The following is a 14,480-nucleotide window of genomic DNA, read 5'->3' as shown; positions in this document are numbered from 1 at the left end:
ATAGATATCTACCGGTGTCCGTTTAAAATTGTGGGTACGCCCTTAGACAGCACACATCTAAAAGTAAACTGCAGTAAACTATCACCGTTATTGTGTTAATTAAAAGTTTTAAGCAACTTTATAGGTAAATAAACGAGTTTACTTTAGACCACACGACTGAAGTAAAACTTCTGCACAATAGGCCTGCACTGTGTCTTACATGTAAGAAACGTAACTGGCTATGAGAGAAAGAGTGAAAGAAAATGTTTGCTCGCATCTATCTCTCTTAGTCCGTTCGCCTCGCCCGATTACACTTTTCGTAACGTCTTCGTCACCCATTCACTAGCTCACTTTCTAAGTCAATCGTGCGGTAAGAAGTTTTACCTCAAAAACCTAATATAAACGGAGTTTTATACAACAGGAAATATAAACGTGAATAATGCTATAGAGAAAAATACGTTGAATAGATTATATATACTTTATTTCTTATTTTTTTCATTCACAATTTTATGTAAAGCATTGTACCAATATATCAACATTACTAATAACAAATTTATCATAACAACCAAAGTTATCAAGCAGTAAAAAGTGAGAAACTAATTCAGCTAAGGACGCGTACGGACGGCGCTTATTCAAGCACGCGCGCGCGTAATCTTAGGCTGTATCACCGTTTGTGGCAGCACGCATATTACGAATAACTGTGATCTCGATCTTTAAATAGAACCACATGACAAGTACCCGTTTCGATTAAAAAAGGATCATCAAAATCGGTAAACTCAGTCTAAAATTTATGTGGTACGCATATTAAAAATAAAATTTTTCCGTATTTTGAAGTCGTTTATAATGTATAATGCGACCCGCGATATTAAAAATCTCCTTTTTAATTGAAAAGTGTAACAAATATTTGATAAAAAGGTTAAGTTTTTATTACAAACCTTGTTAACGGTCTTCATGTTTTTAGGCTACTTGTGAGATAGCGTACAGTACCTATGGCTGTCCTAACCTAAGAGTTTAATATAATTTATTTATTCAAGACTACGTTTGAACTCCCAACTCGCCGTCTGAGTATAGCTTAAGATGTATCGAAATGCCAGTAGTGACTTTGGACAGTGTATTAGTGATAAGCGAAGACTCCGCACGAACCCGACACTACTCGCCCGATCCCGCTTCGACCCGGACGTTTTCACAGATAAGTTAGTTTTCTTATATTTTTTATAAACTTTTTTTATTTAAAATTATTTCATTATTATTTTGTTCGAAAATATTATTATTCGAAATAAGAGTATTTTATATTAAATTATGTTTTATATTTGGGCTACTAGCGTAATTTAATATTACCTAAGTATGTATTTTTTGCTTTACTAAAGTTTCAATCGAGGTTTTTTGGATTTCAACAATTATTTTAATTAATTTATATATTTGATACGAGTGGGTATTGACGCATGAGTGTACTTTGAGTATTATATAGAAATCTTATCTCGTTTTAGCTTTATCTTTTTATGCATATTCTGAATTATTACCTACCATAAGCGCTTTTAAGAAAGCGCCAGCCGCTATGCCCCTACTCTATCAACTATGGCTAAAAACTTATCAAATAAATTATTATTAGCGAATTATCAAACGAAATCATTATAAAATGTTTTTTTTTAATCGATTGGTAGCAGTAAATGTGTAAAGTACTTTATATAGTAAGTATTTATGTAAATAATAATTTATTATTATACAATCATACATTAAAATGTTCTCTAAAAAGTTAATATTAGTTCATTTTAATGCAATGAATAATCCGATAAGATTTTAAGTTAGAGGACAGGTTTTGTGCATATAATTAATTATGTTGTATTTTATAAAAATATAGCTTACTCGCTTTATGTCAGGATATATTGTTCCGGTTTTAAAATTTATTTAATTAATTTTAAAAGGGACTTAAACCAAAAATAAAAAAATAAAAAAATACTTATTTGTTATGAATGTCCTAGAAGCGAAATAATTAAGCTTGTTTGGGACTGAGCGTAGCGTGAATCAGAATTGTGGGTAGTAAGCAAAATTAATCAACAACACTCGATATACAAAATTACTAAGTACGATTAAAAATACTTAGAAATTACAAATAAAATTCGTTTAGCACGTTGATGTGTTTTTTTTTTTATCGCAGAATATCAATTATTTATTTAATAATAATTTAAAATTAATAGAAATATTATTGCTATAGTCTGTTTTTCACTTAATAAATGAGTACCGAAATTGACTGCTTTATTTTTGGTCCACGTGATTGACATAAGAGTCCGTTTCACACAAACGCTGTAGTTACATGCACACTCAGTTGACTCAGCGACTACCTGCGTGGAGCCTTCTGTTTTTTTAACTGTGTTGAAGTGCACAAATAAATTTTTTTAGATATTTTTTAACTATTTAATTTTCATAAAAAAAATGTATATGTATACCATTCAATACATTTTTAGATACGTTTGTTGTTGTTTATTATTTAAAGAGTAAATATCACACTATATCCATTTATTCATTAAAACGATAGACCTCTATATAAAATAGAAATTATACCTTTATTTCGTGACAATGGTATTTATACGTAGGTTAAAAAAAAAGAACGAAAAATTCGCAAATATATACAAATGATAAAAATGTGATGTTACTTTGACGTGACGCAATTATCGTTTAGTCGGTCCAAACGGAAATCTCATCACCTTATTATCATCTTATTTAAAGATTCGACGTCCTCGATAACTCGTAAACATTACGAATGATTCGTTAGAGCCTTGAGTTGAAACACTGATAATAATTAAAACAGACAACTAGGTTACTCCTGAATATTGTTTACGTATAAATTATTCTCACGCAATATTGACGTAGTTAAGGGTTCAAGATCAGTAACTTTAAGGGCCTGTCTCACCAGTTGTGGATAACGCTATTTGATGGATGATGTTATCCAACATATAAAAGTTTATGATGTATTGTTTTTTTCATCGTCGAATTCTATTATATTTATCAGATATTTATAGTAGCAAAAATGAATCTAAAAGTTTGTTACGTATTTATTTATTGACGATAGACCCAAATGGCCTATCCGTCCATTCTTCCATCCATCCATCACTCCTTACAAGTCCACTGCTGGAAGTAGGCATCGCCTAATGTTCGCCACTATATTCGGCCCCGTCTGAATCCTCGGTCGTCAGTCCACCTGCCAAGCTTTCAAAAACCCTTAACCTAATAAAAAAACTAAAAGTGACATTTGTAGAAAATTTTAGGTCCTGTAATTTCTGTAAACAAACCACTTATAATAGTTTTTGAGTTTTAGGCAAAAAAAAAAAAAAAAAAAACAAAACGAAAAAAGCAGATTTTTTACGATTTTTTCAATGTTGCGTCACGAAATTTTATTTACGTATAGAATAAAATTGATAAATGAATATTTTAAAATACGTATAGAAGGAAACAAATCAGAACTACCCCAAAACTTCCCCACAAGTGGCCCTTTAGAGTACAAATTGACTGTATTATCTTAACGTAATATTTTGTTTGAGCAGATCAGATTAGAATATACTCTTGATCTTTATGTTTCATTACATAGTTCTGAATACAATGACATTTTATTATTATTACGATTAGTCCATACATTTATAGTAAATTGTAAACATGTTAAAAAATAAAATTACCGTTAATTTTTCAGAAAAAATATACACAAAAATGGTCCTCGGAAGTATAATGCGCTCCGCGACGAAGCTCAGCAGATCAGGCATCACACACTGCTGTCGGAGAGCTTTTTACAGCACGGACAGTAAAGGTATAAATATCCATCCTATTGTTAATATTCTTTCTGGAGTATTGTAAGAATATTTGACACCTTTGTAGTTATTTTTGACGTATTTATATTATCACTAGCTGATCCAGCAAACGTTGTTTTGTCACATATGTATATAATGAGCCCCTTAATACCTCGTAACTTAGGGGTACGAAAAATAGATGTTGGCTGATTCTCAAACCTACCCGATATGCACAAAATTTCATAAAAATCGGTCCAGCCGTTTTGGATGCGTATTGTAACTAACATTGTGACACGAGAATTTTATGTATACGTAGGAAGATTACACCATCAGTCGAGTGTTTGCATTATCATCATACCTGTTAATAGGCGTTTACTGGTAATGGTTATAGAATAGTATAATGTAGAGATGTTGTACTGGATATATTATGGAAAGATGCAAACGCAGTCATGCTTTGCTGGACATCGTTGAATTCTTTAATTTTTTTTTTAAATTTTTTTCTTCTTGCTCAGCCAACGCAGCAGATCTTAGTGTAGGGTTTTCTGAATTGTGACTTGCTATATATATCGTCTATCTATATCCATTAATCCAATTTTTTACTATTACTATATGTTTACATTTGATTCCTCATTGCGACTTTTGTATAGTCGGTTAGCTTTATGCGCTAAGTGCAGGCCACAAATTTTGCTTTTCTTTTTTTAACCAGGTTTTTATGAAGAAATTAAACTAGGTAATTAGTTTCAATAAGGCAGAAAATTTTGTTCCGATGTCGGATATCGGGTAAATAGGAATTAGATGCGATAGCAAAAATAAGTTTATCAATAATTTGAATAATTTTATTAATTAATCGTTTTTTTATAAGGAGATAGATCACAAGAAGGAATAATTTTATTATAGCTTTTTTTTTTAAATTAAGAACTTAGATTTGATTTTTTAAAAATATAAATTAGTCGGCAAATAAGTGTACGGCACACTTGATGGTAAGCGATTAGCTTATTGACGTCTGCAACACAAGAAGCGTTGCAAGCGCGTTGCCGACCCTATCCCCAATTCCCCCCAGGAGCTCGGTCACCCTACTCATGGAATAACACTGCTTGAAAGCAGTATTATTTAGCTGTGGCCTTCTGTAAGGTGGAGGTACTACCTCAATTCTGCTCCATTTTTTGCACAGCACACAGGAAACACAGAGCAGGAAAGGAGGAGCAGGAGCACAGCAGGAAATTTCCTGCTGTACTCTTATCATACATTCATACTGTGTCTTTATTTCTGACTATATAAATATTTATAATTATCATAAATCAGAAGATTACCAAAACTGCAAAACTAAAATAACAGGAAAGTAGAGGGAAATTTTTTTAGTTAATTGTACTGCGATGTTTACTTAACAATCCTTCTGAAAATACTTTTGATTTCTTATATGTGTGTTGTTTTAAAAAATTGCCAATAATTTATGTTTTTTTTTTTTAAACTTTGAACATAGGTTAGACAACGCTATTACAGGTTAAAAGCCAAGTGTCATAGATATATGTATATACAACTTATGTATTTTCTTCAATTGCTCTTGATAATACAAAAAAATATTAATTTTTGTGAAATTACGTCTAAATACTTAGTAATTATTATGCAAAAAAAAATATGCTTTGCGAAAAAGTTTTTAAATAATAATTATAAATTATATGTACTAAAAAATAACTGAAATAATAATTATTATTTAATTTATGTAAGATATTTATTCATTCATCATTATATATTAAATTATTTTAATGAATCTCCTTTTCAAGCATTCGGAATCTTTACTTTGAAGATTCCACAATGCTTGAAGACAAAAGTAATCGACCAATACGTGATGCCTGTGTTAACGTACGGAGCCGAGACGTGGACGCTGACGAAAGGACTGGTCCACAAGTTTAAAATCGCTCAACGTGCAATGGAACGGGCTATGCTTGGGGTTGCTCTCAAAGATAGGATTAGAAATGAGACTATCCGCGAGAGAACGAAAGCAGCCGACATAACCCACAGAATTAGCAAGTTGAAGTGGGCAGTGGGCTGGTCATTTGTGTCGCAAGGCCGATGGATGTTGGAGCGGACGGGTCCTGGAGTGGAGACCGCGTCTTGCCAAACACAGTGTGGGACGTCTACCGGCCCGTTGAATCGACGATATAGGTAAGATCGCCGGTGTAGGCAGGATGAGGATTGCGGAAAACCGGAATGTCTGGTGTGAACTTGGGGAGGCCTACGTCCAGCAGTGGACTACAAGCAGCTGAACTGACTAACTGACTGACCATTTTATTATGTTTTTATAATACAAAATACTTAAAGAAAAAGTAGGTAGCTTCGTCGCTTAGTATTAGTGATGATAGACAATTATTATGACCGTTTCTTTATTATCAATAAAAATAATTAAATATACTTATATCAAAGTTATCTTTGAGTTCAAAAATTATATAAATAATAATTGTGATAAACAAATATTCTATTGTAATGTAACGTACAAAGATTTAAAAATCCACATTTTTTTAATTGTATCAATTAAAATAGGCGCGATATATATATATATATATATATATAGGTCATAATAATTGTCTATCATCACTAATACTAAGCGACGAAGCTACCTACTTTTTCTTTAAGTATTTTGTTTCCAGGACTTTTTAATTAAGTAATTACATTTTGAAAATAAACCCAAAGAAATAGTTATAAGGAATGTAAGTAGCAAGCGCTTTAGTCATTATTTAAATTACGCTTTAACGTAAAGGTCACAGTAGAAGGTACTCGTATGTTGACAATTATTTGTGAAGGCTATAAAGTCAAGTTATGTCTGTGTAGTGTGTATATTTCCGGACCTCCAACCTTTTATTTATTGATTAAAAATAAGATTCTTAGTGTAAACGTTTACTGTTTAAGAACTGCCTTGATTTAATTTAATTGCAATGCGATATGTACTTTGCTTTATATACTATTTTGCTGTGTGGTTACGGTAGTAAGAATATAGTCACCCCTCTCTTCCCGTGGATGTCCAGCAGTGGACTGTATCGGGCTGAAGTGATGTGATGATGATAATGATGTACTTTAAGTTTCATTTAAAATTGTGTTTTATTAGTTAGCCTTGCTGGCAATAATGATTGCATTGCGAAATTATATGAGATAGGTTGTAGATTCTAATCCAAACATTTGTACATAGTTGATTGACTTCATAATGATTGTTTTGTTTATTTATTAATTCTACTGCTTACACTAACTACTTTTAGCATTCTACTAATTCAATTGTATACATCGATCATTCGAGATATTTTGTTGCTTAAGAATAAAATCTCTAAAATTATACATTCGATGAAATATTAAGAAGCTTAGAATTAAAGATTTACACTGTAATCGGCGTTATTATATATTTTTTTCTTATTTGTTTCATTATTATGTTATATATTTTTTTTCGTGTATAGTAAATAAAAAAAGTACAGTTTATGTTTAAAGCATGCGATATACACAGAGTAGCATTAATAATCGGCAACCACATGTTACCACATTCTCGGAACACTCGCAATATTGTAATATACTTAGATATTTTAGTTAAACGACAATTATTAAAAGAGAACCTATATATACAAATTACTCGAATGTGTGTGCGCGCGTAATCAATCTATGAATGACATAGATTATATACATATTTATTTACATATGGAGGACTAAATTGGCAACAAATCCTTTATGTAATAAATATCCTGTACTATCTTGTAATTGCTTGAAAACATTCTTTTTATTATATTATAAAGAAAATGAATTGTAGTTAAAGTCACAGCTGTCTTTTGTTATGATGTAGCCTAGCTACAACACTTCCTGTTCGAAGATTTGGCAGCTGTAAACGTCAGAAAATATACTTAGTTCTTAATCTGCCCCTTTATGAAGAAATTTTCGCAAACCATCTCGGCTGACGTCTTCTACTCATAATGAAACTTCGCGGCAAATTTTAAATTTTTAAATAAAGATTTTTTGAGACTTTATAATTGGTCAGTGAACGATGATGATATTAACTAGTAACTGCAGTTTCTTGCCGATTCTTCTCTGCTGAATCTACATTTCTAATTTTTTGTAATTTTGAATATATTCTATTTATTTGATACGTACTAAAATAAATAAAATAATAATATAATTAATAATTATGTGCTTATGTGGATAGTATAGAAGCAACACAATTTGGAAAAAAAAGTTGAATTTTATATATATTTACTAGTTCTTGAATTTTTTAAATTTTGTTGATTGGTTTTTAATTAAGTACATAAAACTATTTAGAAAATTTAGTATTTTAGAAAATGACAAATACCGAAAATAAAATAAATCAAACAAAATAATAATAATGACAATTCAAACTATTATGTGAAATAAAAAAAAAACATATGGCTTTATTTATTATTGTCGACAGTATAAAGTTATATAAATAATTTAAAAATAGTTTACTAGTACTATTTTAGTTTTACAAACGTCATATTATACAGTCGTGTGATTGATATTACGTCACTTCCGTTATATATTTTTCTTAAGGTTTTAGTATCACATTTTTTCCAGTTCGGTCGCTCAGTCAAATGTCAAGCCTGCCGTAAGGAACTTCGTTCCAAAAATAGAGACATCGCTTTAAATACGAGATATTGTATATAGAGATCGTTTATTTTGAACAGCTATTCGACATAAACAATCAGTCAGAGACTATTAGTAGAAGACAAAATCGGCCATTAGCGTGGTTATGTTTAGAGAGACTGAAAAAGCATTATAAGCATTATTAGACATTATAAGCTGTAGTATCGATCAAGAATATCCTTCAAAATTTATATGTATGAATCGCTAGAGATCGTTTCGCGCGTTAGAGTATCGTTTGATTTATTGCCTATCAGTAGCTAATGAAGAAATCATAATGAAACAAATATATGAATTATAATTTGTGATCTATACAAATAAATAAAATCGGAGTGTATGTTTGTAATATTAAAATAACCGCTTTTTACTATATTTATATGTAATGTATACATGGTACATATATCAAAATAACATTTTTTACAATTATTGCCTGTCTGTCTCTCTGTTTGTTCCAGCTAGTCTCTGAAACGGCTTGACCGATTTTGATGGGACTTTCACTGGCATATCTGGCTGATCGTTAAAGCATATTGGTCTTTTTAGTTTCTGTTTTACCCGTTGCTGGCAATTTCGCTTCTTTCTTTTTTTACGAATATTTGTAATAAGCAATTGTTATACTTACTATTAATATTAATAGGAAACATGAATATCTGTGGGCTTGAATATAATCTATGTCATTCATAGATTGCTAAACGGCCAGTATGTAAACACCGTCTCGACCCCTTAGCCTAAAAACAAAAACAAATTTAATCTGTCTCACGGAAAGCGTAAATTTTTCCAGGCTATAGGAGCCTTGTGCTATTCCAGATTATAAACATTAAAGAGTTTTCCAAATTTCGTCATAAACTGTGTTAGTCTGTAGCATATCTAGTTTTTAATGTCTTCTCTACTATTTTCAGGACGTTACTATACAAAGAAACATGAGTGGGTATCTATTGATTCTGGCGTTGGAACTATTGGAATTTCAAGCTACGCCCAGGTTCGTATTTTTAACTTTATCGACGTATCTAATACTATTAAACGAGCAATTCTTGTAAATATACAATATATATATATATATATATATATATATATATATATATATATATATATATATGTATATATATATAATGGGGGATTTCGGGGGCGATAAATAGATATAGCTAGGATTAATATTTAGGAAATCTCGTTTAATCCCTGTTTTCAGGCAATGAAAAAATGGCTACAATATCGTTACAATCCGAAGGTAAATTTTGTGATAGTCAATAAAGTTGTTTAATAGCTCAGGTGTGAAATCGGCCGGTCGAGATCGACCGAGAAGATCATAGATCAAATCGCCATGTCTCCAGATCGATTATGTTTTTCCTTTTTTTCTAATTGTACTAATATTTTCTCATTTAAATAACTTTTTTTTATTGTTATGTCGGTAAAATAGAAAATATCATCCATATTCTATCAATATGTAATTCGTATTTAAATATGATTTCCAAAAAACATGACTTACTAAAAATACCGATTTAAGCTCGGTCACCAAGGTGCTACAATATTATATAGGTTGACTATTTATTATCTGTTTACATGTTTTGTTACTAAAGCTAGTCACTCGTGAAAAGTTAATTCATTAATTTATAATAACGTCTTCCATATGCGCAAAAACTAAAAAACTATGGTCTAAGATCCGAACCTAAGTCGACCTTCACCGAGCTGATAATAGAATGAAACATACTTTATAATCAATTTAGTATATTAGATAATATATTAAAAATGGGTTGTCTCAAAAATTCTTGGACTGACTATTAGAGTCCACAAAGGTTGGAGTTGGTACGACCAATAACAAAATAAAAAATGAAAATAAAAGCGTACCAACGCGCGCAGTGTACAACTACTTACAAATAAACAAATTTAAAATTTAAATTAATTTATCTTTAATGAATTGAGAGTGTCGATCATTTCTTTGTAGATTCATTTTATATAATAAAATGGAACATGCGACAGTAAATGAAAAATGGACCTCACTTCCGAGCTGATAATTAGTTATCATATTTTTACATTTAGTTGCTAATTAGGAATATTTAAATGATCTAGTGTCATGCGAGAAGATAAAAAAATAATCTATATAAATAAATAAAATTAGAGTGTCTGTTTGTAATATTAAAATAACCGCTTTTTACTAAATGCATATTAATATATATAATGGATGACACGGTACGTATACCAAAATAACATTTTTAGATTTTCGCTGGCAGATATAATAGAGAATAAGGAGTAATTATTAGGCTACTTTAATTTTATAAATTTATTTATTTTATAGCTTTGCGAACAGAAAAAAAAAACTTTTGTGTTAAATTCTACGAGGACAAAGTCGCGGGAGCAGCTAGTAAACAATATACGAGTTACATACGAAACAGTATTGACCTCAAAAAATATAATCAATAATCAGAAACCAAGACGGCGGCTGGTCGTACTGAGACCTCTGATATTGACTAGATGATTACTCTTTATTACGATAAAACGTAATTATCACACAGTAGTAGAGTAATAAAAATACATTGCGAACTAAACAAATTTTAATTACTAAATCAATATTACACAAGTACTTACTACTGTGTAGCTACGGTTGTAAAGAATATAGCCACCCCCTCTCTTCCCGTGGGTGTCGTAAGAGGCGACTAAGGGATAACACAGTGCCACTACCACCTTGGAACTTACAAAGCCGACCGGTGGCGGCATAACCATTCCAGCTGCTGGCTTTGAAATACACAGGCCAAAGACGGGCAGCAGCGTTTTCGGTGCGACAAAGCCAGCCCTACGGTCACCAACCCGCCTGCCCCGCGTGGTGACTATGGGTAAAACACACGAGTTCACGCCATTTTTGGCGTGAACTTATGGTGGCCTATGTCCAGTAATGGACTGTGATCGGCTGAAATGATGATGATGAATGATGAAGTACTTATAATTTTTTTGTACAATTAAACTGACTAGCCTGCAAGTGTGCTTTCTAATTTGGAATTATGGCCATATAGCTGAGGGAAAGCTTTTTCCCTATGTAGGATAAGGGTGGTGGGGCTTAATCCACCATACTGTAGTACTTTGGTTTGGCGGATAATTTCCGTGCCAGGACTAACGATCACTATCAACGTGACCTCGGAAGACAAAGACGTGCGGCCAGACCAGTAATAAGTAAATACAAATTACTTGCGATTAGTAAGAATCGAATTCGTGATCACCGGCGTTAAGAGGACTATTCGCACTCACATTTGCACTATACCAGAAGGACTGTCTTTCTATACAAAATCGTCACTAGATAGTATGAAAAAAAGGCGCTTCCTGTCTGTACGCTTAGATCTTTAAAACTACGCAACGGATTTTGATGTCGTTTTCTTTAATAAATAGAGTGATTTCAAAGGAAGGTTTTTATGTATAATACATGCATAATATAGTCGAGAAACACTGATAATTTTAGATGTTTCTAATATGATGTCGTAAATAAATACATTTTTTGCGCATACATTAAATGTTATATTTATTTTATATTTTGTATTTAGTATTAGCATTGCACCCGTGCGAAGCCGGGGAGGGTCGTTAGTTATCAATAAACATCTAAATAATTTCTTTTAACTATATTAAATCTATTTTTTTATTTGTAATATTTTCTGTCACCGCATTTAAATTTTTATTAGACATTGCACAAGTATACTGGCTAAACGATGATCAAAAATAAATGATTAAATCCACTAATTATTATTGGCACAATAAACCAATCCAAAATTGAACTACAAGCCATCAAAAAAGAGATTTAACTAAATTAAATAAATGTTTCCGATAAGTTTAGTTGTCTGATTTTTTTAAATATTATTGTGCTGTATTTCAGGATGCCCTTGGTGAAGTAGTATTTGCGCAGTTGCCTGAAGTAGGGCGGACAGTTGCTGTGGGCGAGGAATGCGGCGCCCTAGAAAGTGTCAAAGCTGCCAGTGAGGTCTACACCCCAGTCTCCGGAACTGTAAGTAAATCTGTTTAAGGCCTGGCGAACTCCGTACCGACTTTTTTTTGTAAATATAATAATTATTTATATCGAAATAAAATATAGCTTATATTTCTAGTTGGATAAAATTGCACACGTTTTCCAAATTTGATTAATATCGGTTAAGTAGTTTAGGAGTCCATCGCGGACAAACAACGTGTCGCGTAATCACTACACAGTATAACACAAAGTCGTTTCAGGTGGTCTGTATGCTTAGATCTTTAAAAATACGTAACGGATTTTAACGGAACATTGATAGTTTTAGAGGTTTTCTAATGTGATGTAAAATATACATCACACTTATATATAAAATTCTCCCGAAACGGCTGAACTGATGTTTATGAAATTTTGTTTGCATATCGGGTAGGTCTGAGAATCGACCAACATCTATTTTTCATACCCCTAAGTTATATAAGTATATGGGGGGAGGGATTAAGGGGGCTAATAACATATATGGCAAAACAACGTTTGCGGGGTCAGATAGTATTATATATTATATTTATTTTATATTAAGTTTATATTTAGTAATCAGCATTACACCCGTGCAAAGCCAGGACGGGTCACTTGTTTATATATATTAAGATGTTGAGGGTCTGATTCAGTCGGCTGATTATGTAATATGATTGGATTGGTCTGATGCGGTCTATCAATTATGTATATGACTGCTATGTGACTTGCGTCGTTGTGGTCATGTGCTATTTGAAGTATGATAAGTAGTCACCGAGATTTTCAATTTAGTTTAAGTTTATTAACTACTTACCTATTTTTAAAGTAAGTTACAAGTTGAAACAATTTGACTAGGGTTGTACCTGATTTACATAAAAGATTTTATCCATATAATAATTTCTTCAAGTAGTGTTGTGTTCTGGTGGCGGGTAAGGTAGTCTGAGCTCCGGGGGAGGGTCAGGAGTAGACTTGGCAAAGCGTTTGCAATAGTTCTAGTATTGCAGACTTCCTATTGCTAAAAAATACTGGGGTTAAAACTAAGACCTCAATTTGCAATTGACTTCCAACAAAATATAATGATTTATTAATAAGAAAAACCAATAAATTTCAGGTGACTGAAAAGAACGACACGGTTGAATCAACACCATCTCTTATCAACAAGTCCTGCTATGACGAAGGCTGGCTGTTTCGAGTGAAACTCTCGTCACCAGAAGAACTGAAGCAACTTATGAACCAGATGGAGTACGACAAATACCTTGAAGAATCACATTGATATTCGACTCGATCGTTTTCCGGACAAAGATATTTAACGAATTTCCGACTATTTTTCTCATGAATCAATATGACAATATATTCGATAATTCACGTGATAGTATATTAATGGTTTGATCTGATTGACTTATCGATAAACATAATTTAGTTAGTCTGGTCTTATATAACAGATGCCGAAGCTCAAGTTAAAATAAGTTGTATAATAAAGTATCCAAAGGTATTCAATGCATGTATGTCGATAATAATGTCACTACATCAATCTATAAATGTTTTTGTCTAATCTTCTAAATTAGGTAGTACCGACGACTATCTTTTATTATTAGAAATACCAGGGTATTTTAATAAAATATTTGCCAATATATACCCTCGTGCGATATAATATTAGATAAGATAATATATGTATATAACAAAATAAAACAATATGTAGTGAGATTAGAAACCCTCTTTGTTTGTTTTTAACGCTTGGACTATTAATTTGTTTCACAATAACATGATTTAATTTGATAAATCTTAAATAAAATATAGACACAGTGAAATAAATAATTTAACAATAGTTCTGAGTAATCTTGTGGCATTTTTTAAATGTAATGTTTTGTAATGTGTTGCCATAAAATCATGGTATTTTATTTTGTTTTAGCACATAATTTGCTAGGTGATTTAATCTGTTGTCGGTGTTCAATGTTATATTTTTATTTATTTGTTAAATAAATAATGTAATACATTATTCAGCAGCTGAAACATTTATTGCATAAAACACATGTACATGCATTTTTTCTTTGGACATTTCAAACCTTAAAACGATCAATTCGACGATCAACAAAATATTTAAACAAAAAAAAAGTTTAATTCTATCACCATATTTTCTTGTCTTGTGAAATATGGTT

The 14,480-nt window shown here is 31.6% G+C and overlaps 1 protein-coding gene across 1 annotated transcript; it reads left to right on the top strand.

Annotated features, from left to right (window-relative positions):
* The first annotated feature begins 1,091 nt into the window (after nt 1–1,091).
* Nucleotides 1,092–13,699, top strand: LOC123668674 (glycine cleavage system H protein-like). The gene is made up of 5 exons (XM_045602382.1): nt 1,092–1,172; nt 3,662–3,775; nt 9,278–9,357; nt 12,229–12,357; nt 13,436–13,699. Exons 2-5 carry the CDS (start codon nt 3,679–3,681, stop codon nt 13,595–13,597), a joined length of 468 nt encoding a protein of 155 aa, XP_045458338.1. The 5' UTR covers nt 1,092–1,172; nt 3,662–3,678; the 3' UTR covers nt 13,598–13,699.
* The last annotated feature ends 781 nt before the right edge of the window (nt 13,700–14,480 follow it).

This window comes from Melitaea cinxia, chromosome Z, assembly GCF_905220565.1.
Source record: "Melitaea cinxia chromosome Z, ilMelCinx1.1, whole genome shotgun sequence".
Taxonomy (NCBI): Eukaryota; Metazoa; Arthropoda; class Insecta; order Lepidoptera; family Nymphalidae; genus Melitaea; species Melitaea cinxia.
Note: the sequence above shows the minus strand (reverse complement) of the source record. Positions and strands in the feature narration are given on the sequence as shown.

Coding starts and splice junctions, on each gene's coding strand:
- LOC123668674 (XM_045602382.1), top strand. CDS start 3,679: ATGGTCCTCGGAAGTATAATGCGCTCCGCGACGAAGCTCAGCAGATCA. Junction 3,776..9,277: donor TTACAGCACGGACAGTAAAG/GTATAAATATCC, acceptor TACTATTTTCAG/GACGTTACTATACAAAGAAA. Junction 12,358..13,435: donor ACACCCCAGTCTCCGGAACT/GTAAGTAAATCT, acceptor AATAAATTTCAG/GTGACTGAAAAGAACGACAC.